At 37.2% G+C, this 25,584-nt stretch overlaps 2 protein-coding genes and 1 long non-coding RNA gene across 4 annotated transcripts; 1 reads left to right on the top strand and 2 right to left on the bottom strand.

Annotated features, from left to right (window-relative positions):
* Positions 1-8,124: 8,124 nt before the first annotated feature.
* Positions 8,125-16,757, bottom strand: LOC149425446 (uncharacterized). 2 transcript variants are annotated; one of them, XM_089651125.1, is made up of 4 exons: positions 16,426-16,757; positions 13,214-13,414; positions 10,511-10,638; positions 8,125-9,277 (listed from the first exon to the last, which is right to left on the bottom strand). In XM_089651125.1, exons 1-4 carry the CDS (start codon positions 16,504-16,506, stop codon positions 8,407-8,409), a joined length of 1,281 nt encoding a protein of 426 aa, XP_089507251.1. In that variant the 5' UTR covers positions 16,507-16,757; the 3' UTR covers positions 8,125-8,406. The 2 variants fall into 2 exon arrangements, with proteins under 2 accessions (XP_089507251.1, XP_089507252.1); XM_089651126.1 differs by lacking the exon at positions 10,511-10,638.
* Positions 16,758-17,313: 556 nt separating this feature from the next.
* On the top strand, positions 17,314-21,129 carry Parp16 (Poly(ADP-ribose) polymerase 16). The gene is made up of 4 exons (XM_089651123.1): positions 17,314-17,696; positions 17,781-17,936; positions 18,011-18,220; positions 20,455-21,129. The coding sequence occupies exons 1-4, from the start codon at positions 17,421-17,423 to the stop codon at positions 20,950-20,952; spliced, it is 1,140 nt and encodes a 379-aa protein (XP_089507249.1). The 5' UTR covers positions 17,314-17,420; the 3' UTR covers positions 20,953-21,129.
* Positions 21,130-23,562: 2,433 nt separating this feature from the next.
* LOC149425444 (uncharacterized) lies at positions 23,563-24,921 on the bottom strand. The gene is made up of 3 exons (XR_016305681.1): positions 24,677-24,921; positions 24,480-24,588; positions 23,563-23,956 (listed from the first exon to the last, which is right to left on the bottom strand). It is a non-coding gene; the product is annotated as an uncharacterized LOC149425444 (long non-coding RNA).
* Positions 24,922-25,584: the final 663 nt, after the last annotated feature.

Below are 25,584 nucleotides of genomic sequence, written 5' to 3'. Positions count from 1 at the left end.
AGTGCGTTTGTGCGGCGAACCCCCATTAAAAAGATGAGAAAATAAAACAAACTTGTTTTATAATAATATTAGTCCAGTCAAGATGTACATCCGTGCTTGCAAAAGGTCCAGTCATTCTGAATTTTTTATATGTTGTTGGGACCTAAACCAGTATTAAAAAAAAAATTTTGCAACTTCGAAAGTGCTGTGCGAGCGGCGGCGGACCTAAAAAACCAGGAAATTTTCGGATTTTTTTCAGTTTTTGCTCAATATCTCAGTAAAGGAAGGGTCTGACTGGTGGAGTCATTAAGCATACTTTTAAAGTAGACTAAATTTGCTATAATTTTAGACCAAAACAAGCTATATAAAGCCATTGGTTTTCAAGATACAGTTCTTCAAAAATAGGCAATTTTTTCCAAAAAGTGAAATTTTTTCGAAATGGTCACTTATTTTGTAAAATAATTTCTAAAATACGCATCTCACGTCAAATATTGTATGAAATAAAGTTGTTGTAAATTTAATAAGCTTTTATTTGAGACTAGATTGATATCTGTAGACTAAACGGTTCTCTCAAAAATGGCAGATAACAGTCATAAGTGGGTTTTGGGTGAAATGCAAATAAACTGTTCTCGCGTCTTTTTATGGTTTTATTGTGCTGTGAAGTAAATCCATTAATCATCGTGGGCTTATCCTAGGGTTATAATATAATTACGACTATTTCAAATTTCAAGTACTCATTAGTACCTATACCCATGGGTACCCATATGAATGGGCACGCATATTCACGAGCTGTTCGAGCCCACATTTTGGTGAACCTCACACTGGCCAGCATTGTTTTTTATGAGGTTGACATAACTCCTGAGGAGCGAGACGAGACTGAAAAATTGCTGCGAGACACTGAAAGGTCTCTCACTATATCAGCAGAAGAAATTGATACCTACCATATACTAAAAGCAAAATTTAAAAGTGCCTTGGAGAAAATTAAAGCGAATGGTCCAACATCACAGTTGTGGGTCCAATACTTTCGTATGACCACTTTGATAAAACTAGTCATCCAGGCAGAGCGTGCTGGTGATTGGAACCTTCATTTGTACACTGTCCACAAGATGCTCCCTTTTTTCCACGCAGTTGGACATTTTTTGTATGCTAAGAGCGCGCACCTCTATCTTCAGGATATGATGGCTCTATAAGATCGGACGAATAAATGTGAATACGACATGTTTACAAAAGGATCCTTCACCATTTGCCGGTCTGACAAGTTTTGGTCTGGGTTGTGGTCAGACCTAACAATTGAGCAGAAGCTGATGCGATCCATGAAAACCTACGGTGGGTAGACCCAAGGAAGAGGAATCTCCGAAAGTGTTCTGGCAAGGTGGACAACAGGAATGGTGTTTATGTTGAACATTTGTGAAGAACTGGAAAGTTTTTGCAGCTTATCATGTCATACTGGAGAGCAGCATGTAGACATGAGACCTTCTCGAATCATCCGAGATAATAGTGATGTGGAAAAACTAAAAAACTGGTTTGCTCTCCACCCTCCATTTCCCAAAACTGACAGTTTAATTTCTATCAGTAGTGGTTTACTGGCAGGTCCTGAAATTAATTTCCACACAGCCCAGAGAGTTGGAACGGAAGGAGTAATGAAAATTGTGGGGAAAATGTACGACAAGGTAGTAATAAAACGGAAAAATAAAGTTACCACGCTGGCATCGATCACCTCAACCGTTAAACTGCCGGACAAAAACAGAAGAGTGGCTGTGGATCCGCTCACAATTTTTCAGCGAGTGTGTATTGCAAAGAAATCTGAACAGGATTTACAGGATGACTTCAAGTATGAGTTGGCCCCGTTCCCGATGTCTCTGTTCAATGAACAAGGGATGCGCAAGGGCACAAAATCTACTCTGTGCTCTGCCTTCACTCCTCTTTCCAGCCACACGCCGATAGATGCCAGCACTCACGTCATTTTGGATGTTGGCTACCTCTTGCACAAGGTCGTGTGGCAGCGAAAAAGCACGGTTCGAGCACTTTTGGCGCGTTATACCACCTACGTCCGAAAGCACTTTGGGAAGAACGTCTCCATCGTTTTTGACGGCTACCCCGAAGATGATACAAAAAAAACACCAAAACAGCGGAACGACTCCGGCGCTACGCAGCTCATTCCAGCTACGAATTGACTTTCGATGAATCCACAGTAATTCGAATTGCTCAAGAGCATGTTTTGGGCAATGAAAACAATAAGAGACGCCTTATAAATCTTCTCTGTGACGCCTTTCAGAAGGAGGGAGTAGAAGTGGCTGTTGCCGAAGAAGATGCTGATCGAAAGATCGTCAAGATGGCGTTATCAAAAAGAGCAGATGCCGATCGGGTCGTCATAGTGGGATAAGATGTCGACCTGCTCGTTCTTCTCAGTGGTTTAGGCGCTGAAGAGACAAACGTCTATCTTCAGAAGAGCACGAAAGGTGAAACTGGTTGCTGTCCCTACTCTACGACCTCCTACAACAACCAGGACTCCCGACAATTACCAGGAACGGTAATATTTACCCACGCGTTTGCCGGGTGCGATACCACCTCAGCACCGTTTGGCCAAGGAAAGACCAAAATCAGCACACTTCTGAGCAAGAGTGAACCACTTGCTGAGCAAGTGGAGGTCTTCCTTCGGCCAGACTCTACCTCACAAGCCGTGAGTGAAGCAGGCATCAAGTGCTTCGTGGCTCTATATGGGAGTGACATCGCGAGGGATACTTTGGATTTCCTGAGGTATAAGACGATTGTCACTTCAACAAACATAAACCTCGCCCGTTTGCCACCGACGGAAGATGTTGCAGGCCACCATGCAGCAAGGTGCTACCTCCAAGTGCAGAAGTGGCGGGGAGTCAACTTGAATCCCACTGAATGGGGGTGGAAGCTGTCTTCTCAAGGACTCACCCCCATCCACACCACGATGGATCCCGCACCTCCTGTCCTTTTGCGAAAAATTTCGTGTAAATGCAATAAACGATGCTCTGGGAGCCGCTCGTGTAGAAGGGTTGGGCTCCACTGCTCAGTCCTCTGTCAGTCATGCGGTGGCAAATTTTGCATTAACGTCCCGGATGTGGAGCTGAAATGCTCGGACGATGAAGATGACCCGACTACAGACTGGGCGCCTCTCCCAGCTACGATAAAAAGAAAGACATGATTTGGCAACCAAGACACAATACCTACATGATTTATATTAGTTTTATTTTTTGTGTACATGTAATTTGTCCTTATAGTAGGTACCATGATGTTTGTACAAGCATTTTGGTATGTAGGTATATAAAACAATGTTTGAAGATGACGTTATTCCCGAAAGATGTAATATCTTTTCTTTTTTTCATCAAAAATCTGTTAACTGTTTGATAAATAAAACCATAAAAAGACGTGAGAACAGTTTATTTGCATTTCACCAATAATCCACTTATGACTGTTTTTGGTTATCTGCCATTTTTGAGAGAACCGTTAAGTCTACAGATATTAATCTAGTCTCAAATGAAAGCTAATTAAATTTACAACAACCTTATTTCCTTTAATATTTGACGTGGGATGCGTATTTTAGAAGTTATTTTACAAAATAAGTGACCATTTCTAAAAAAATTCACTTTTTGGAAAAAATTGCCTATTTTTGAAGAACTGTATCTTCAAAACCAATGGCTTTATATAGCTTGTTTTGGTCTCAAATTATAGCAAATTTAGTCTACTTTAAAAGTATGTATACTGACTACACCGGTCAGACCCTTCCTTTACTGAGATATTGAGCAAAAACTGAAAAAAATCCGAAAATTTCCTGGTTTTTTAGGTCCACCGCCGCTCGCACAGCACTTTCGAAGTTGCAAATTTTTTTTTTTAATACTGGTTTAGGTCCTAACAACATATAAAAAATTCAGAATGACTGGACCTTTTGCAAGCACAACCCTATTTTCATGTTTAACTTGACTGGACTATATAAGCACATTATAGATAGCACTCTATTAAAATTTCGCCTTCAAAACCCGCGCCACCGAAAAATACGATACATATTCCAACTTTGTGCGAGTTGAAATCCGCGCCAAACTCTTCATACAAAATAATTTTAGCCGGTACAGACCCTATGACGGTGACATATACAAAATTTGATCTTTCTTTGCAAAACTAAGACAAATTGTGTGCGACGAACACGCGTTGTGATAACACGTGACCTCCGAACATTGACGAATGTAACCGAAGAAACCCGAGCACTTCGCGGACTGACTGACCGACGTTTGACCTTTGAACCATAGGGAAGCAAGTGTTATTTTTTATGTTATATTATGGTATTTAACTTTGTAGTCATTTTTGTACATATTTTTGTTTTCTTGTTTCTGCATTTCTCCAACCGTTTGCTTATGGCATTTGTAAATCTACTACCTATTGAAGTAGACCGATTTTGATTTCTGTTTTCGTATTTTTTTTTTAGATAAGTCGTTATATTCCTTAATTATATTTGCGAAAGTTTCGGCAAACTCCCCATTGTCGTCGCTAGTTATGCAATTTTGTGTTTTGTCCAGTTCTCCATCTCCAGTATTCTTTCGGATTTCAAATTGAAAGCGTTTGCGTATATGTTTATTTATGCGTTTGCGTTTATTGATTGTCGCGAATATTTTGTCATAATTTTTTTATACAATGGCGGAATACAGTGTTGTCTATATAAAAAAATAACGCCAATACTTATGAAAAAAATTGGAAATTAAAAATAAAGGGCCTCCGCGTCCTGACCTCTCATTAAACCAGGTTTGTGCCGCGTAAACCGAGAAATCTTCACTCGAGTTTTTAAACGTGAGTGGTACGCGAGGTGTACTTGGTTATGTGGTTGCAAGGAAACCAATCGGTTATTTTGCTTCCCCTGTTTAGTTTTTGGAGGCGACCCATCGTGGTGTAAAATTGGAGTAAACAATCTTTCCTTTATTAATAATTATAAATATAATTTAATTCCTATAAAACTTTTCTCATTATCTAATAATTGTGTCTAGTGTAAAGTGATACAAACAATAATATGTAGGTACCCCTGCCACTAACTTTATTTAAGTTGTGTGACTGCTGCCGTATTCGACTATTTGACGAAGGACAACAGTAAGTAAATTTTAATTAGATATGTTTATCTTCTCTTGAATTTCTGAACCCCCTGTTAAAAAACCACGAACCGCCACTGTTTCAAATACACCTTTTAAGTGCCGCTCGAGAAGCAGGGGGTGAATCCATAACTTTGGTTTAAGATGTAAATAATACATGAATCTTCCATGTCCATCTCGAGGCACTGATCATTATGAACTGATGAACATATTGGCCGCAATGACTGCAAATATTGGCTGCTCCAAATTTTGGCTGCTGAGTGCGCCCAGAAAAGAAATTTATCCTATTTTTACAGAAGAGTTGTGTTATGATCACCCTGAAAAATAAGTTTTTCTCTGCACTAATGTTTTTTAACTGCTAGAGGTTAAGAATCTTGAAGTTTTTCCATCTTATTATACAGGTAGCCGGTGAGTAAAGTGCACTAACTTGGGGGGGTTTTGCTACATGATGGTAGAAGTAAAAAAAATAAAAATCTTTATCGAAATTCCTTTTTTTCCATAGAAGTTTATTTTTTTACAAAACAAACAATTCATTTTTTACCAAATACATTTGCTACGGATTAGAGCAATTGGTTCAGGAGCCTACAAGGGTTCCTGATGTCCAGACTCACCGCTCCAATCTGTTAGACCTATTCTTAACTACTGTGCCACACGGTTATAAGATTGACGTCACAGCGCCTCTGGGATCATCTGACCACTGCCTAGTGACGACATCAATCCCCGTTAGCCTCAGACCAACCAATGAGAGGCTGAGGAGAAAAGTGTGGCACTATAGGTCAGCAGATTGGTTCGGTATGCGGGCCCATTTCAATGCTTTTCCGTGGTCAGCTGTTTGTTTTCGGACTTCGGACCCTTCAAGATGTGCCCAGGAGATTGGTGAAGTCATCAATTCGGCGATGGATGGCTTCATACAATCGACTACTAAAGAAACTGGTGTGGGCTCAAAGCCGTGGTTCAGTCGACAATGCTCCGAAGCAGTTCGACGAAAAAACGCGGCTTACCGAGCCTACAACACATCTCGAACGCCCGAAAGCAGATCAGCATACAACAAATCGGCAAAGGAATGCAAGAGAATCATCAATAGGTCAAAATTCGAACACGACCTGCAGATCAGCAAAAAGCTGGCTGCCTGCCCGCATGGCAGCAGAGCATTCTGGTCGCTTGCGGGCTCAATAGGTCGAAATTTTTGCAAACCCAGTTTGCCACCTCTTACCAGACCTGACGGCTCACTAGCAAACACCGCCACCGAAAAGGCAAACCTTTTAGGGAAAATGTTTGCGGAAAACTCGACCCTCGACGACGGGGGTGCTGTTCCGCCGTCGGTTCCTCACTGCGGCTTCTATATGAAAAAGCTGAGGATCCGGCATCGGGATGTACTCCACGTCATACGGGGGCTCGATGTTAACAAAGCTAGTGGACCTGATGGAATACCTGCCCTGGTATTGCAGAGGTGTGCTGCGGAAATAGTTCCAGTTTTGACAAAGCTCTTCAAAATGTCCCTGAAGTGTGGCACTGTGCCCTCTGGTTGGAAAAAAGCGGTAATTCACCCTATTCCCAAGAAAGGTGACCGCTCCAACCCGGCCAACTACCGCCCCATAGCGATCACATCAGTTCTGTCCAAAGTGATGGAACGTGTGATCAACGACAAACTGCTCACATACCTCGAGAAGAACAAAATTATCAACGACCGTCAATACGGATTCCGGCGGAACCGCTCGTGCGGTGATCTTCTCGCGTATGTGACGCATGTTTGGGGGCGGTGCCTGGAACGTCACGGTGAGACCCAAACGGTCGCACTAGACATATCCAAGGCCTTTGACCGGGTCTGGCACCGAGGACTTGTCAACAAATTGCATTCTTACGGACTTCCCGCATCCCTGTGTACGTGGATTGCTGACTTTTTAAGGGATAGGTCGATTCAGGCGGTTGCTGACGGTTTCACCTCTTCCTCGCACTCCATAAATGCTGGCGTCCCACAGGGATCGGTTCTGTCTCCGACTTTGTTTTTGTTGCACATCAATGACCTTTTGACATGTGCACCGATTCATTGTTACGCGGATGACAGTACAGTTCATGATAGCTTTTTGTTTGACAAGCCCCCAAAGGGCACACAAACTCCAACGGCTCGGAGGGCTTTGAAGCAGAGAATGGACGGTTATCTCGAGAGTATTTCCTCCTGGGGTAAAAATAATCTCGTCGAATTTAATGTTTCAAAGACCCAATCCTGTCTGATTACGTCTAAAAGGGATCCAAATGATAATCTAGTCTCCTTCAACGGAAGCAATCTTCCGAACAGGCCTTCCATTGATATGCTTGGTGTAACTATAAGTGACCAGCTCAGGTACGGGGGCTCCATCGAAGCTAGAGTAAAGTTGGCCTCTCAGAAGCTGGGCGTACTGTACAGGGCCCGCAGATACTTTAATAGTACACAACTGCTCACCCTGTACAAATCGCAAGTGCGCCCTACTGTCGAATTTGGCAGCCATCTCTGGTCTGGAGCCCCAAAATACCTGAAAAAAACCCTTGACTCTGTGCAGAAACGGGCGGTCCGTTTGATAGATTCCCCAATCTTAACAAACGGACTGCAATCTTTAGAGCACAGGCGTCAGGTAGGTATGCTGTCCTTGTTCTATCGGTATTACAATGGAAGATGCTCTGAGGAACTAGCGTCATTGATCCCTTCGGCACCGGTGCGTAGTCGGGATACACGCCAAACGCGCGCCCAACATTTGTACACAGTTGACACTTGTCACATGAGAACGGGTCGCTTCTACGATTCGTTCTTAAGTTCAACAGCTCGGCTGTGGAACGAACTGCCGCCCTCTGTGTTTCCTCCCTCCTACAACATGGGACTCTTCAAGACCCATGTTCACTCCTTCCTCTCCACAAAAAGACCCTCCACACAGCATCCCCAAAGATGACATAGGCCCTGAGGGAAATTATTTTCTTCAGGGCCTCCTGTGTGGAGTAAATATAAAAAAAAAAAAAAAAAAAACACTTTTTTACTTGTACTTTGTACTATCATATAGAATCATATCCCGAAGTTAGCACACTTTAGCCCCGGATACCTTGTGTATTATTTTTATAATATTATACTTATTATGTATTCTTAATAGAACCGTCGCTAAATCTGGACACTGCATGGAAATTGAATTTTTTGCATACACATCTTGTCATTGAAAACTTTTAAAGTAAACATTTTATCCATAGAATTTCCTTGATAATGAAAACAATTAAATTTGTTGTATGCAGTGACAAACGCCTTATTTTACTATAAAAATGCTGAACATAACACAGTATTTTATTGTATTTTAAAAAGCAGTGCTTAAAGTGCCCGGCGGCGCTTTAACTTTTGTCTCCAAGCAGTATTTTGGGAGTCGGAGAGCGATTTAATTTGTTGTAGGTGAGTTTGATTTGTTACATAATCTGATGGTTCGGTGGTCGCTCCGAATCGAGAAATGGCTGCTATTAATTGCTTTTCAGAAGTAATTTTTTTGGTATTTCCTATGAATTGCTTTACTGCCCGCAAACAGCTGGGTCCCTCTTTGGTACCTTGCAGCAGTATGACTTTATCAATAATGTTCTTAAAAATTAATTGCAATTGATCAACAGGATTATTATCATCATTTTGCGCTTCGGACTCTTCGGAAGAATTATTATCTTCCTCTAATTTCTTTCTTTTTGAATCTGGACAATTTTTGATTTCCTCTTTCATATCTTTGCCAAAGTCTGCATCTTCCTGAAACAAGCTGATCCTTTCTATGTTACCTGCGGAATCCACCAGTAAGATTTCTGATGTTTCCGACAAGTTGTCTAAGATTTCCTCCAAAGAATAACTCTCTCCAGATCCAATCTTTTCCAAATTGTATTTTTCTTTTTTAATTTCTTTACGCTTGTTATTGTCTGTTAGAAAGACTCTGTAGTAAAAGTGGTATACCCATCTCTCATCAGGGCATATTGTTAAATCAAATAATGTGAAATTATCATAAGCTGAAATTTCTTTTTCCATTTCTTTAACAAACATGTCCATGGCTTTGGAAGGCATAAACCCCTTTGTGAAATAATTTAGGAATATTTTTTGTACATCACTATCTGGTGTTTCAAACTTCAATGGCTCCCGGTACCTTGTGCTGTGATTGTGTGTGTGTCTGAGAGTGACAACCATGGGAAGATCTTTAAGATGAATATCTCTGCTTCTGAAAAATTAAACATAAATGCTTGATCGATATGTAATTAAAAATATTTTTTGAAAATTAAAATCATTAAATCAAAATTTTTGTAACAATCATTTTAAATTTTCTATTTCCTATCTTAATTTCTTCGTTTAGCATCTATTATTAATTATTTTCCACTTCCGTCGGACACCCTGTTCACACTTCCATTTAAAAATCAGACGGTAAAAACCTACTTCCTTTCGACTGGAGAGCAGGTGGATTGCGGGGTAGGGGTAACAGCTTCATATAAACCTATGAGCGAGCAAGTTTCGACACGATTTTTAAACGAATGCACTGCGCTGGCCATCCATCTGACAAACAGTGCCAGAGACGACTTTTAATCTTGTTGGATAAGTATGAACAGCTCCATATAAACTATATAGCCACTAGGGTTTCAGATTTTTAAACGGTACAGTGTCCCACAGAAGTGGGAAAGGGCCGGGCCCTTAGGGTAAATTTATATTTTGCTTAGATATTTCTAATTATTTATTAGGGGTAGGCAGAGAGGACGGACCGCCAAACAACTCGGTCTTGGCAGACACTTCTTGCCTCATTCATATTCATACATCGTCTCATGCATACTCTTCTATTATTCTGACTCTTGGACCGACTCAAGTATCTGATTCACTTGATTGTGCCATGTCTTCCTCGGGCGTCCCCGACTTCTGCTACCATTCGCATTTGCGTCATATATTCTCCTTACACTCCTTTCTTCGCTCATTCGCTTTACATGCCTACTAGATTAAATCAGATGAATAATTAAAGGCAGGTAAAAATTAAAATTCAATCATAGCAATTACGGGACCAAGTGAAAAGGATTTTTAAAAGCTTTTTTGCCTTAAACAGGGAAGCTATTTCCCTTGATTTGTGCAACAAATAGGTGGGTTAGTCAAGGCAGAGTTATATAAGACATAAGAAGGTAAGTTTTTAGATTCTCACGGCCAAAAGCATTTTTGTTGTTTGTTTTTGGGGTGTTATGCCGTGTTGCGCTAACTCCTTCTTTAGCCGACGTTTCGGACAGCGTTGCAGTGTCCATCATCAGGGCAGATCCGGTAGATCCGAAGATAACATCTTCGGATCTACCGGATCTGCCCTGATGATGGACATTGCAACGCTGTCCGAAACGTCGGCTAAAGAAGGAGTTAGCGCAACACGGCATAACACCCCAAAAACAAACAACAAAAAAAGACATAAGAAAGCTGTTTGACCACTTACTGATATTTTTTTGTCAATAATGTCTGCTTGACTGTAATAATAAGCCGCGCCGGACAGTTGGTGTGTTTCTTGCTGGGCAATTTCACAGTATGCGCTGGCCGCGTATTGTGAATACATTTCCACACAGTCTGAAAGGAAAAAAATCATTTACAAAACAGTACCATTCCGCTTACTGTGTCGTCAGTTTAGCAAGGCGGCACAAATAACCTACTTTTCCTCTAATTGCCAGACTTAAGCTGGGGTAAGGGGCACAGTGTATGAAAGGAGTAACTCGGTATCTATCACCAATTCCTGAGATTTTTGGAAGCATCCACCATACAGCTACAAGTCTGTAGATCTTTTGAGTTTCAAAAATTAGGGAGAAATAGAAAACCAAGACAACAGAGGGATTTGCTTATGGTTGATGGCAACCTAGCAATCGAGCAAACAATAATCACACTAATGGAACAACAGCATAGTCCAGTGGTAACGCATTGGACTGCCATTCCGAAGGTCGCGGGTTCGAACCCGGCGTGCGCAAATAAATTTTATTTGATTAATTTGTGTTATTTCACAATTAATTAATTAAAATAATATATAGTATATTTGCGGCACGTTCCAGAGTGGAAGATACTACCAGTATCGCCCTGGTGTAAGACCACCATTCAGAATTGAAACGTTGCTCCAAATGGCTTTAGCCGTGTTTAGTGACTAGATCTGAATAGCCAGGTACTTCCCCACCTTCCTCTTTCCCTTCCCCACTTACCTTCAGCCTCACAACATCCCCCAATTGGGGATGCCATAGTCTCACTGGCTCCAGACGGGAGCAGTTGGGACTCTTGTGAGGTATTCACATTAAAAAAAAAACAGCAAGGGTAGTTATAATGGGCCGGGTAAATGACCTCATGACTGTTTGAAAATGAATTTGAGTTCTGAAACAGCTGTCAGACAAAAATCAATGCTATTAACAAATAAGCAGAACTTATTAAAATGATTTTACAAATTAAAAAAAATATATACAGGGTGTATCGGTACGTACCCGACAAACTTTAACCAGCTATTCCTTAGCACATTTGGAGTAGAAAATGTTATGGGCACTTTGCTGTCCGGTAACATTTTTTTTAATAAAAAATTTATCATTCATATTTTCACCACATGTCACCACTGTTTTATCCTTTGTCACAGTTTGAAAACCCATCTGGCAATATTTTATTTGAGTTTCGTTGAATAATATACGTACGTACCTACATTGGCGCGCTTTTACAATCACAACGAAATGGCATAGCACCATTCGTCTCATTTTTAACTATTATTATTTAGTGTGTATGAAAGAGCGAAGACGCTTTTTGACACACTTGCTAATAACAGCTGTTGAACACGAGAAACAATGCCAATGACAGTGACGGAGTGTGGATTTTTTTATAATTTTTTTGTTTTTAATTGAAAAAAAATGTTACCGGACAGCAAAGTGCCCATAACATTTTTTACTCCAAATGTGCTAAAGAAAAGCTGGTTAAAGTTTGTCGGGTAATGTCTAATGTCCTAGTAATCGTTTCACATTTCATTTATGGTAGTCCCTCACGCTGTGTATTATTACAAAAGAACTAAGTTACACTCAAACTTCAGAAAATTTAAGCAAGCAGCATTATCAGTCGGTAATCAGGACTCAATGTATACAGGTCTAGTTGAAATAAATATTATAGTATTATGTATAGGTAGAAGAAGCTCAAGGAAGACATGAACCAGATACTTGAGTCGGGCCATGTCAAGAGTCGGAATAACAGAAGAGTATGCATGAGATGATATATGAATGTTAATGAAGCAAGGAGTGTTTATTTATTTATTTTAATATCAACGGTATAAAATATACCATATACAGTAAATTATAAACAGTGACATCAGAAAATATACAATTAACAGAAACTATAGATGGAGTTCATTTTATATACATATTTATTTGACTTTTTACGTAAGTATGAGTAGACTTACATTTTATTGGTCATTATTTAAAAGATATGATATTAAAGCCTTTTTGTACCTAGTTTCGTGGAGTTAAACAGATCCGCTACATCTGCGTACCTATTACTAATTTCATGTAATCTAGGTACAAGCGAGTGTTTGAAATGTTCAGTCTTAGAATTGTTACAATTAAAGAGGGTTTTAGAACGACTAGCTCTTATGGGTACATGAAATTCAATGAGGTTAATTAAATCAAGGCTGTCTACACTACCATTTACAATTTTGAACATAAATATTAAGTCGGATATAATTCTTCGATCTGAGAGTTTTAATAAATTTAATTTTTTCACTAAGTAATTATAGTTTATACTTTCAATGGGAATACCGAGTTTAAAGTTAATGTGTCTTAGGAATTTGTGTTGAATTTTTTCTATTGAATCTGAATGTATTTTATAATGTGGGGACCAGATCGAGGAGTTATATTCGTATTGGCCAAGACCGAATTGTTTGGCGGTCCATCCTCTTTGCCTACCCCTGGGGGAAAAGGGTGTGATGGTTAGTTAATTATGTATAGTTATTTTATCTGGCAGAACTTAAAGAATCGTATTCGATTTTTAAAATCATAATGCAGATCAAAGAAAAACAATAAATAGTTTGCTCTCTGCTTATCGACATTGAAACACCGAGCAGCTGTTGTACAGTAATTTAGAAGTACCCTCATTCTAAAGTATGTCTTGGAGTAAAAGTTGCAAAATAGTAAACAACCTTAAAAACATTGCCTTGCGTGTCTTCCTGGAACGTCTTGGCCTTGGTGAAGGAGGTGTTGGATGAATATTTGAATTCTTCAAACCACTGCAAGGCTTCTACCTTGCTGCTTATGTTGACGCGGAACTTGGACTCAAAGTGACTGTCGTCAGACTTCTTCAATTCGCAGAGGGCATATTTGTACTCAACAGGGAGGAGATTCTGGAATAGAAATACCACTTACAAACTTATTTATAATTATGCAATATGTATTCAAAAGTACATTTGGGTTATACAAGGTGTCCTGGGGTAAAGTGCGCTAACTTGTGGGGTGATTCTACATGATAGTACAAGTAAAAAAGATAAATAACTTTTTTAGAAATTCTAACGTTTTAAGGTAGTTTAGAGGTAAATAAGTTATTTTTCTTTTTACTTCTTATCATCATGTAGAATCACCTCCTGAAGTTAGCGCACTTTACCCCCGGACGTCCTGTATATACAGGGCCTGCTCTGTGTAGGCGCAATTGGAGCGATCCGCTCCGGGCGCCGAATTGCCAAGGCGCTGATAATACATAACACCTAAAATAAGTGCCTGTGTGGTTTTTGCTAGTGCCAGGCGCCGTTTGGATCAGGGCCGGCCCTGCATACATATTACTATGTTTCACTTCCTTCCATTTGATAGTTACCCCAAAAAACGTATAAGCACCATTGGTATAAAACACTTGGACTTAATAACTAGAAGAATTATTAATTACTTCATCGGGGGGGATGAAAACATGCATTAAATTAATATTTGGTAAAAACTTTGTGAAAAAGTGGAATTTGTTATTAGAATTGACCCCATGTTTAATCTTATTATTCTTAACATATTATCAGTGGCGGCTTGTACTCACAAAAATGGTTAGTGCTCTAAAAATATTGCCAATAGATGTCTATCCCTAAGTTCGTCAGGTCAGGTAAACCTTCAGCGGTGAAAGATGCTAGCAATTAGCAATTTTGAAGCTTATACCAACCTACTGAAGTGTACTGACCTAATGCGAACTGTAAACTAAAGTGACGCCATCTCACCGAAGAGTTTACGAGTCATTGGCGAACGCCGTTCATGTTTCGGAGAAATTTCAGTTACTTTGGTCGACATCCACGTAGCTTGATAATTATTAAATTTAGATTGACTGAAATTTTGGGAGTGTATTATATTAAATGAATGTTAATTGAATGAAGAATTGAATTGAAGAAGTGCATGAGAATGATGTCAAATTGGCTTTTCTTTCCACCCTCAATCCACGCCTTCTCCGCTAAATCCTTTCTAATGTACTGCGGTAAATTATAGATATATGAACATAGATTATTTCTGTCAAACGAGTAGTAGTTGCGAATGCAACTCGCATAGCATTCTACCAGCTACCAGCACTGTCAGTAGCGTTCAACTAATGTCACACCTGTAGTCGACGCATTGCATCGTGTACGAACACCAGCATACGTATGCCGGATACTGACAAGCGGTGCTTATGCTACGCGGACAAAACTCGAGTCACTTGTTAGTATCTCAGCGTACGAATGGCCTAATAGGTTGATAAACGTGAGAAGTCTCATAAATCAGAATGTACTTTTTCAAATTCTTGCTGTTATTACGCTTATGACAGCAGTACTGTTATTTGGATAAAACGTATCAAAATACAACATGGTGTCAACAGAAAATGGGAAATTACGTGTATATTATTATTAACAAAATTACAACTGAAATGCATTATTTTGCTTCTCCCCCCAGGTTAATAGGTATTTCTTATTGTAATTAAGTTCAAACGAAGCATTATTTCAATAATTTATGTGTATTAAGAATGAAGCAGAGTAGTATAATTTTACTTTCGATAAAGTTGCCGAATTTCGCGAATGCAAAAAAAATGGAACTTTAATTTTTATACAAACCGCTTAGACAAAATGTAATCTTGTTTTTGTTTTGTATGCCGTTAGTTTGTTTATTTCTAGGTACAATAATATAATAACTTATATATATTACCCACGCACAGGCTGCGCCTTAGTGGGTTCCCATTATTTGTATTGATTTATATAATATCGTATGTAATTAATGTAAAAATTGAGAAAAAATAAAGGAAAACAAAAATTTATTTTACAAGAAACAAAATGTTATTTAATAAAAAATTGCGTATTTATTTATTTAACGCCCAGAGGGCTTTTACATGGTTGGTAGTATAATTTTAATTTGACAAATACTTTCAAACATAAAAAATAAGAATAAAATTACATTTGATAAAAGCTATGCAACAAGTCATACAAACACAAGAAACAAAAATAGAAAATTACAGCTATTTGTTGGTTTACATGATGTGTTTAGGAGTATTGTTGAAATAAATGTTTTAAATGATCCACAAAACTTGCCAAGTTGGTATTGAATATGTCAACATCACCCAAGTAATGATTTCCCATGGTGTGAAGTCGTTGTATCGGAGAGTGGGCAATGTAGTTACGCTTATGTGTGCTGCTGTAGAATATTGTATTTGTTGTGTTGTTACTGTGGGTGTATTAAGTGTGAGGCGGAATTTGACAACTTTATCAAGAATAAACTAGCCTAAGAAGTGGTAAATACTTATTTTAACTTTCTTCTCATTATTATCTTAATTAAACACTTTGTTTTACTAAGATAATAGTGAGAAAAAAGTATTTCAGTTTCCGGAATTGGAAAATAATGTATTTTATGCAGTAAAATATTGATAATTTGACGTTTTTTTCTCCACACCATGTTTTGACATAATATTATAAAAATAATTTTTTGAGGTTACTTTTTTAATTAAACCCAAAGAACCTTTTTTAAGATAATAGGTTCATATTTTTGTTGAAATAAGATAATGAAAAAAAAAGTACATTAAAATTTTGATCAAAAAATCAATAACGATGGCCGCCAAGTGAACAAGCGATTTAAATTTTAAAGAAATTACTATTAACTGAAATACTTAACTTCTTATGATTATCTAACTACTACAGTGTTTTAAAGATAAAATTCGTGTATTAAGCGTGTCCCTATTTTCTATATTTACCTAACCTATTTTTTTTTTAAATATTTGTGGTTATTGGATGAGGCGCGCCTCTAGATATTTACTAAAATAAGTGGCAGTAATATTTATACTGGGGTGTCGTTTTGGGGAAAATCACCTCAACATCACTTGGTGATATCAATATGGCTGTATGAGCATCATATTTTTGACAATGAAACTTACCAATAAAGCAGGATCGTCGATACTTTTGGAGGTTTCACAGTCACATTTACGTGACTCAACTCTGTTTGTCAGACATGCCATGTTTATTATTGATAAAAAATCTTCAAAATAGGCAGTAGACTTGATTTAGCTAGTAAAAACAGAGCGACCAAATCGAATCCGTTTGCACTTGCGAGGAGAAATGTTGTAACATACGAAGAACAGAGGATTCAACAATAAAACAAAATATTTTTAAACAAATACAAGTTAAATTCTGATTATTATCAAGGATCAAAGAATTCAATAATATTCTAGATTTGAAGAACTGTCATATTTCGACTCCGACAAGAAGAACCATAGAAGAACATAAACAAACCACGAGAAGAAGTAGGGATGTTGAATCCATAGATAATCGAAATCGAAAGTTGGAAATGTCAACAAAAACAAAACCATCAACTCTATCCCAGTGATCCCCAGGTTCCGAGAATATATTATTTTCGAACCTTGCCCTATAATAATAACTAATGAATCACCTTTCATTACAATATTTTTGCCCATATGTACTTATTTGTCTAGATTTATCTATTTTTAAAGTCGTTAATTTAATTTTCATTATTCTGACGAAGAAGTTTTTGGCTTTGAAACATGTTGATTATTATTGATTAAAAAGTGGTGTTAACAAAGTATTTCATTTACATATAATCAAAATGACGCCACTACAAGTAATTTTATAACTATTGAAGATATCAAATAATTATTAAAAAATACAAACATGGGCCGCTGTTAGAAGTAATTTTTTTACTTTATTGATGAGGAGTCATAGCTATAGTCATAACTTAAATTACTAAAATATAGGTACTTACTTTTTGATAAAAACGTTATCGTTATCTAAACAGTTTAGTTACTAAACGTCATGTTTGGAATTTGGAATGATGTGTTTTTGTTTTGATCATCTTGGTTCTTTGCAGAATTTTATCAAAATTTTATTAAAATTGTGTCTATAATATAACTTTTCAATGGAGACCGATAGAGAAGTTGCGGACCTCGCACCTAACCCCGCATTGAACTCTGAGTCTTCTATTAAATGTCCAATAACTCCAACGAATGACAACAAAGATACGTGGGAGACGAAAGCCGCTGCTGTTTTACAAGTGTTGAAGGAAGACATAAAGGCTGCCGATTTAAAATGGAGTTTATTCATAGCGGCGTCTGACAGCTTCAGGCATGAAACATGCCTAAAACCATTTCCACCAAAGTACGTCAACGCTGGAACTAAAGATTTCGATTCGCTGGTATATAATACTTCATTTATATACTCACGGAAATGTGCAATGCAATATCGATTCATTTGATTTAGAATACTTATGTTGTTTTAGATGAATGTAATAGCGAAAACAGAGAGTTTTGGATTATTATTGGAGTACCTGAGAGATCCCTCTTACATTGCTAGCCATATAGAAGTTGTTGATCTACTTCATTACATTCTTGTAAACTTGCGGGAGCCATATCTTAAGAGTGTGCGCCCGGAGGAGGTGAGTGTTTACGTAAATAAGAATAAATGATACTATGTATTTATTGACTGTATTTCTAACTGTCTTTACTTCAGTATGATACAGTTCTGAAGAAAGTGCCCTCAGAGGGGCAGGCATGCCGTCCACAGTACATTTTTGAAGTAGTTAGCACGCCGACTTCCCAGTCAGAGAATAAGTGGAAAAGCCTTTCCAAAAACAAAAACACTTTCTACGCATACCACGGCAGTAAGCTGGAAAATTTTCATTCCATCATTCATCATGGTTTACAGCAACATTTGAATAAGGTCAGTCTTAATATCTGTTTGTTCAACACTACGTATACCTACCATTTAATAAGTCTTAGCATTAAATTTAATCTGCCTTTTTTAGAATTTGCAAAATGTCCTGGCATTACCTAAAAGAAAAAACACATTTCCATGTTCACTTAAATCTTGGTTAACGATGTCGGAAACTAACTCTGTAAGCAAATATTTTTAAAGATTTAGTAATCATTAAATCTTTTAGTTGATAACTTTCAGTTGGGCTAATTGTGTATTTTTTTTTTTAATATTTGTGGCATTCTTTTGTAAATGTACAAAGGAGTTGCGAACTTGAGGTGAAGCGTATATACTAGAACAGATGTTTGGAACAGATATGTCAAAGATACTTTTGTACTTAGTATTTGTTCTTGAGTATTTCACGTCTTGTGAGTCTTGCGCGTCTTGCGTATACATACCGTGGGCGGGGGATATCTATAGGTATCTCGCTTACTCGCCTGCATAAGAAGAGTGTTTCCCTAGTATTTGAATACTAGAGAAACACTCTTCTTATGTAGGTGAGTAAGGGATAAAGGATATGATACTGAATTTACAACCAAAAGTCGCGTTACTCTTTCTCACTTACTCGCCCACATAAGAAAAGTGTTTCCCTAATCCAAATACTTGAAACACCTGTAAAGTTTTCGACGTCCAAAGTATTTTAATATTAACTAATAAAGAAGAATAAGAAGTATTATACTTTTTGATTATGCATATTCAGAAGTCGGATGATACTCGACACAAGGTACAAGGTACCTTCCTACTACATAACATGCATCTTTATTTTTGACTTTCTCAGAGTGTTTAAATATCGCAGAGACTAGGGTTGCCGTAAATTTCTGTTTTTGAGTGCTTAATAATATAGTTTGTTAAGATTTCATTTAAATAATAGTTTTTAAAAATGGCTTTATTTCGTAGTGTTGCATGGAGTGGGATCATTTTCTGGACAAGGTTGAATATCGTACTGCATATTTATGTAAAATAACACCCAAAATTTCACGAACGCTATTTAAATTCATAACCATTCAAATACAGTCCCAAAAATTTTGTCCCAAATAAGCAAACTTTGAGGTAGGTAAAAAATAAATAAAAAAACATTATTTATATACGTTCTCCACTCGAGCGATACCTACCCAAATATCGGTAGGTGATTTTTTATTTAATAATTTTTTTGAAAATGTTTTATAAAACATTTTCAAAAAAACGGTTAAATCTAGGTGGATTCATTGGCTTACGTTTGGAGATATGATATTAATTAAATCGAATGGCCAAATCAAAATCTGAACAAATCCCGATACAGAGCCTTTTTATATGCATACATATTACATTTATTCGAGTTCTCTCGAATGTGTTTTAAACTTAATTACAGAAAAATAATTATGTACCAACTAAAGGTACATAATTTACCTATTCTATATACATTATGAATATGAAAAAAATAAAACCAACAAAGATGGGGACAAATAAATTTTTAAAAATCCTGAAGCATATTTTTTTTTATTTGGTACAATATTTTTTACATTTCATAGTTATCCAGTAATGTTGGCCTCACTAGGTGGCTTACCCGTACTGAGGCCTTATAGTAACAGTAATCCAAAACATCACTTATTACACGCTCGGCAGTGTACTGCGAACTGAACAACATTACGTTGACAAATGTGGGCGGACGGCAAACAACCGGCATGGGCAAAGTCTACCGAATTAACCTCTCCCCGTGCCGCATACCGCACATTCGCCATTCTTAACTAAAATTCGTTTACTACACGTTTTGCATCAACTTGGGAATTTGTCCCGTCCCAGATAACTGAAGTAAATTTGTATTAGTTTTTATTTGGTTTCTGTTCCTTGGATTTTGGCCCAAATAACCGGTGTGCTAATTAAGTGAAAAAAACTGTATGTGTATTATATTTTATTTCTGCTTTTTTTAAATAATCTTAAATCTTAATTTCATCTTTATTAATAAACTTGTTTTAAATTTTACACACCTGATAAACAACTATTTACGATTCATTAATGGTTGTTTATCAGTTAAGTAAAATTTAAAACACGTTTATTAGTAACTCTCTAGTGTTTTAGTGTCATTTTAAACGGTAATTTTTTATCCCATCATCAAGAAATTGATGATGGGATAAAAAATTGCTGCACCAATATTTTAATAAATGGTGGAATCCCATTGTAATTATAAGTATCCTGGCTTTATATATATGATGAATTTTTTTCAGGTTTCGGTGTTTGGCAAGGGAATATACCTGTCGTCAGAGCTGTCAGTGAGCCTGCCCTACAGCCCCGGGGGCCTGGCGTGGGGCTCCAGCAGCTTCGGGCCCGAGCTGTCGTGTCTGGCTATGTGCCAACTCATCCAGGCGGAAGGGGTCTATTGCCAGAAGACAGCCGACTCCCAGGCGGAGCAGATCCAGTGCAGGGTGCGGGACTGCAAGGCGGGAGAAGTCCCGCTCAAGTATTTTGTGGTGGCCAACAACGAACTGGTGAAGCTGCGCTACTTGCTGCTCTACTGCAAGGAGCCCCCCTCGCTGGCCAGTCTGCTCCGCCGGAGAGACAGTCCCATGCGCCGCTGGTTTTCTGAGCACAAACTGCTTACCATGCTCTTTGGCTACAGTTTCATGCTTGCCACCATAGGCTTAGCAAATAACAATCAGATGCAATATTATTATCGCATCCTAGTGAAAAAAATTGAAACTGCTGTAAAAGGCCTGAAATTTTGATAGGTAATTTACATATTTTATATTATTACATACCGTTTTGTGATATTTTTCGTTGGGTCAAATTTATTCAATGTTTTCCTGTTACCAAAGAATTTTTGTTTTGGTAAATGTATGTGTTATCTCTCTAGTACATATAAATAATTCTACATTTCCAATAAACATTGATTTATTTATAAGAACTGCAAATGTTATTATTGAAATCTTTTTTTTATTATCAATAAAACATTTCATAAAAATCGTAAATCATATTTTTATTAGTATCTTAATAATATTCTTTTGATATAAAAACATCCCACACGCATAACATTTTATATTGTTTGCATACATGGTGTCCAGAAACTCACAAAAGAAGCTTTAAATTTTTTTTTTCAATAAGAATAATTGGATAACTTGTAATGCGCCAGTTTTGTGAAAAATCACCTCAAGGGTGCTCGATCTGTGCATTTTGATTAAAAAATAAACTTTCAATTTTTTTTCCGCAACTGAAGTGCTAAAAAATTTTTTGGAGCTGGGTCTACGCTACAATGTATTCTCAAATACATTAATCTGCTGATATTAACCCCCCGGCGACCAATTTAAAATACATTAATCCGCTGATATTAACCCCCCGGCGACCAATTTAAAATACATTAATCTGCTGATATTAACCCCCCTATGACCAATTTAAAATACATTAATCTGCTGATATTAACCCCCCTATGACCAATTTAAAATACATTAATCCGCTGATTTTTAACTCCCTGGCGACCAATTTAAAATACATAAATCCACTGATATTAACCCCCTGGCGACCAATTAAAAAAAAAAATTACCTATAGAATTTTAAAAAGTCATACCTTAAAATCGACTCTAAATGTTATTAGGATTTACTAGTTTCCCGCTTGTACTATAAGTTTCAGGACAAAGTGTATATCTGGACCCTTGAATCAAACTATATGAACCTTTTAACCGCGTTAATTTGCTCTGATTTATCTATACCCGTACGCGGTACATATTTTCAAATACCTATGCACGGAATTAAATGTCAAATTAAAGCATTCTGGCATGATTTATTGGACTATATAGACAGAACAGATTATTCTCCACAATATGATAACAAATCCTCGTGTGTCAACACTCTTAGATGTTTATAAAAACAAAAACATAAAATTTCATACAAAGACGTACCGTATCTATTGAATGTGGTCCTGCCATTCACTCGGCGTGTGTGTACTTAGGCCACTGCGTTGATAGACACAAGTGGGACACCATGAGCACTTATCATTTTTAGTTATGAAAACTTTTTCTAAAACTGAACACTTAAATTTTATGTTACATAATTACCATCTATTTATTTCACCATCCTGCTCATAAACTGTCAGAAGCACTATGCATAGGATAAAGTATTATTTCGATTTCACCAACGCTCAAAAACGCCTATATGTAAGATAAGGTCCCTCTTCACTATAGGGTACTTGAAGCAGCTAATAGTGGTTATATGTCGGATATATTAGCCGAGTTTTCTACCTATTGCCTTTCAGTACGTTTTGACTTGACACTTGATACTTTTGACAGCTGTGAAGTTTACATTATTTTACTTTTATGTGGATTTAATTGAGGATTTTGCCAGAATTGAAGATGCAGAAGCATATGACGGGTCGCGGGCGTCAGTAATGCGAATACCAAGAGTGAACAGTAAGTGACAATATAAGCTTATGAAAAAAATTTGGAAGTCTTGAATGATGTAGATTTCATTTCGCGCTTTCGACTGATGAAACATGCTGTTATGTAATCCATAACCGAATCATCGACAAAATGTCTCGGAGAACCACCACCAGGTATGTTATTTTAATACAAATACATAACGAAATAGCTGTACTCAAATAATAACAGTGTATGTACCCAGTGACGTTAGTTACTGTGTGTAATGTTATTTTGTGTGCCCACATAATATATTATTATATCCTGCTACAAGCATTGTACATAGATACACCATAATATAATTGTTTTCAGGATTAATGCTGCACCAAAAAGAAGTGCTAGGAGGCTATTGTACACCTCCGTCCAGTGTACGTTCACTTCCCTTAGGACCTGGCTCCCAAAAGAGGTTTATTTATAATTTGGATCAGTTCCTAAAGGCTATCCTGCAAACATGTTGCAAATCGCAATGTCACCAAGTAAGAATCTTTGCTACTTCAATAACATACTACAGTAGTACATACTATAGTGATAAATAGTCATTAGAATCAATGAAGACTATTAAAATGATGAAAGCGCTAGCCAACTTCATTCACAAGACTCATCGGGCAAGTGACAAGCACAGTGTTGTCGCCTGATGGCATTGCCATTGCACTGAAATAATAATGTTGATTACTGAAATTACTTTCTCTTATTTCAGGTGAAAAAATGCTGAAGTACGCCTCAACAGAAATGGTGTGTTCTGCATGAACACGCAAGTAATCTGCTATGCCAATTTAATTATTAGATTCAACTGCTTCCAGGAGAGGTAGCTTGGATCCAGTCACGAGATCATTGAATAATGTTTATTGTTTAATAATCTATTATAATTTAAGTTCTATATTTGTAAATAATTATGTATTAAAAATATATATTTGTTAAAAGGGAATGGAATTAAAAAAACATTAATTTATTATTGCAATTTTTAATTGTGCTTTTCAGTTTCAATTGCCTCTTATCATCTTCCTCCTATTTCCTCAATTGTGTTCAAGTATCAGGACCCTCTGGAGTCTGGGGAATTCTGTTTAACGAGACGGCGGCTTATTTGAGGCAGTGGCCACCTCACAGCAGACACCGGCTGCGGCTGCTTGATCATCGAGGCGTGCGAAGCAGGGGGATGGGCCAACTATCCCACGGCATAAGGTCTGAGGCGGGGGCTTCTGGATCGGAGACTGCGTATCCAAAAATAGCCCTGGAAGTGGACGGTTATCGAGGAATGCTTCGTCTTTATCTTCTTCTATGGAGAACACCTCCATGAGTACCTCTTCTGCAATGGCATTCGGGTTATCTGGAAGTATAAGAGAGAATAGTGCGTTTTTAGTAATTTACTATAAACGCTCCCGAGAGAATTCAAATAATTCTATGAAAAAACATTTAGCGTTTGATAAATATTTGTCGAAGTTTGCAAATTTTCATATTAAATTAAAAAAAGTTAAGGGACAATAACTTTCATAACATCTTTGTCTAATTAAATACATTTTTTGTTTCGTGTAAAGTAGTAATTACAGTTTTCATGATGAAAAAACCATTTGTAAGTGACTTTATAAATGTTTGAGTTCAAAAATTTTATATTTTTAAGTGCATAAGTCGATTTGTACTGCACAAAACTGAGAGTCTTTAATCCACATTCAAGAACAGTATTTTATTTTGAAATATATTAAAAAATAGCGAATTTATATGGAATCTGAATTCTGACAGTTCGAGATGCACGTTGCAAGGCTTTAGGGATTAACAGGAAGAACAATAATTCAAAAGAATCATTGCGTGACATTGTGTGACTTTGAACATCCTCATTTGTAATATTATAATACCTGATGCCGTTATCTCCTAAGGACATCACCGCGTCGCTATATTCAAGTAGTTTGTTTACACTGTCACTCGTCTTTCGTAAAATTAATGCTTCGATCTCGTTTATTCATCCTGAAAAATAAGACAAATCTTTTAATTCGACTCAAATCTCTAGTAAGATCGCATAATAATTAACAATACCAAAAACTATTGTACTTACCAAGAATGAATTGGGCAGAAATGTCGTCTGCATAAATAAACCACGTCTGTTTACCGTTTTGACGTTTGCAATTCCATAGAAACAATCGCATTTTAAAGACAGGCGTTGCATTAGACATTATAAAAGCGCTGTTGCCAGAGAGATTCGTCTAATAGCTGCGTGGGACCTTGTTTTCTGTGGTGAAACGCACCTAGGTTTATGAGCAACTTTATCGTATGCATAATTTTATGTGACATATAGTTATGATAAACTTTATAAGGGTTTGGTGAAAAAGCCCGATAATATAATAACAAAATTGGTCTAACGCCATCCGTTGACAAAATTGTAAACTATAGCACTCGAAGGCGCAAAGAGGCTCACTTGATTATCGATGTTTTTTAATGAAATACAATTTTATTTTCGAGAAATTCTTGTAGATGTCAGCATCGTGATAGTTCTACGAATGTTCAAGCGAGAGGGAAATAAATTTATGTCAAAAGACCTCTGGAATATCGGCATTCAAAGTTTCCGTATCAACTGTTGATACAGCCGCGTGTGAGTATGGACTTTTTGCCGTAACAACAGTTGATACGGCCGCGTGCAAAGAGTTAAAACTCCCCAAGCCTCATAAGTATATATTTAGCCACAAACATTCCCTGGGCGTCCATACATTATAAGTTAAGTTTTTTCATGTCATTTTTTTTTTCTACGATGCTGAGATTGATTTTTTCGACGTTGAGAGAGTACTGTACAATTAAAAAAGATAAATATATATTTTTTTATATTCCATTATTTTAAAGTAGTTTTCACTTTAGAAAGTTGAATTGTTGGTATGGAAAAAAAAATTCTTGGAAAAATATTTTTGTATGGGTAAAAAAATGGAATTTAAAAAAAAAAAAGTTATCTATCTTTTTTACTTCTACCATCAT

This window comes from Hesperophylax consimilis, chromosome 3, assembly GCF_061612785.1.
Source record: "Hesperophylax consimilis isolate HC1 chromosome 3, BYU_Hcon_1.0, whole genome shotgun sequence".
Lineage (NCBI taxonomy): Eukaryota > Metazoa > Arthropoda > Insecta > Trichoptera > Limnephilidae > Hesperophylax > Hesperophylax consimilis.
The sequence above is the reverse complement of the archived record's forward strand: the minus strand, read 5'-3'. Positions and strand labels throughout refer to the sequence as shown.

Bases quoted from the DNA above. Each gene is read 5' to 3' on its own strand.
- LOC149425446 (XM_089651125.1), bottom strand. From the start codon at position 16,506: ATGGCATGTCTGACAAACAGAGTTGAGTCACGTAAATGTGACTGTGAA. The intron at 13,415-16,425 runs GTAAGTTTCATT...TTTCTATTCCAG, and splicing joins TCGACGATCCTGCTTTATTG to AATCTCCTCCCTGTTGAGTA. The intron at 9,278-10,510 runs GTAAGTGGTCAA...TTAATTTTTCAG, and splicing joins TTATTGACAAAAAAATATCA to AAGCAGAGATATTCATCTTA.
- Parp16 (XM_089651123.1), top strand. From the start codon at position 17,421: ATGGAGACCGATAGAGAAGTTGCGGACCTCGCACCTAACCCCGCATTG. The intron at 17,697-17,780 runs GTATATAATACT...ATGTTGTTTTAG, and splicing joins CTAAAGATTTCGATTCGCTG to ATGAATGTAATAGCGAAAAC. The intron at 18,221-20,454 runs GTCAGTCTTAAT...AATTTTTTTCAG, and splicing joins TACAGCAACATTTGAATAAG to GTTTCGGTGTTTGGCAAGGG.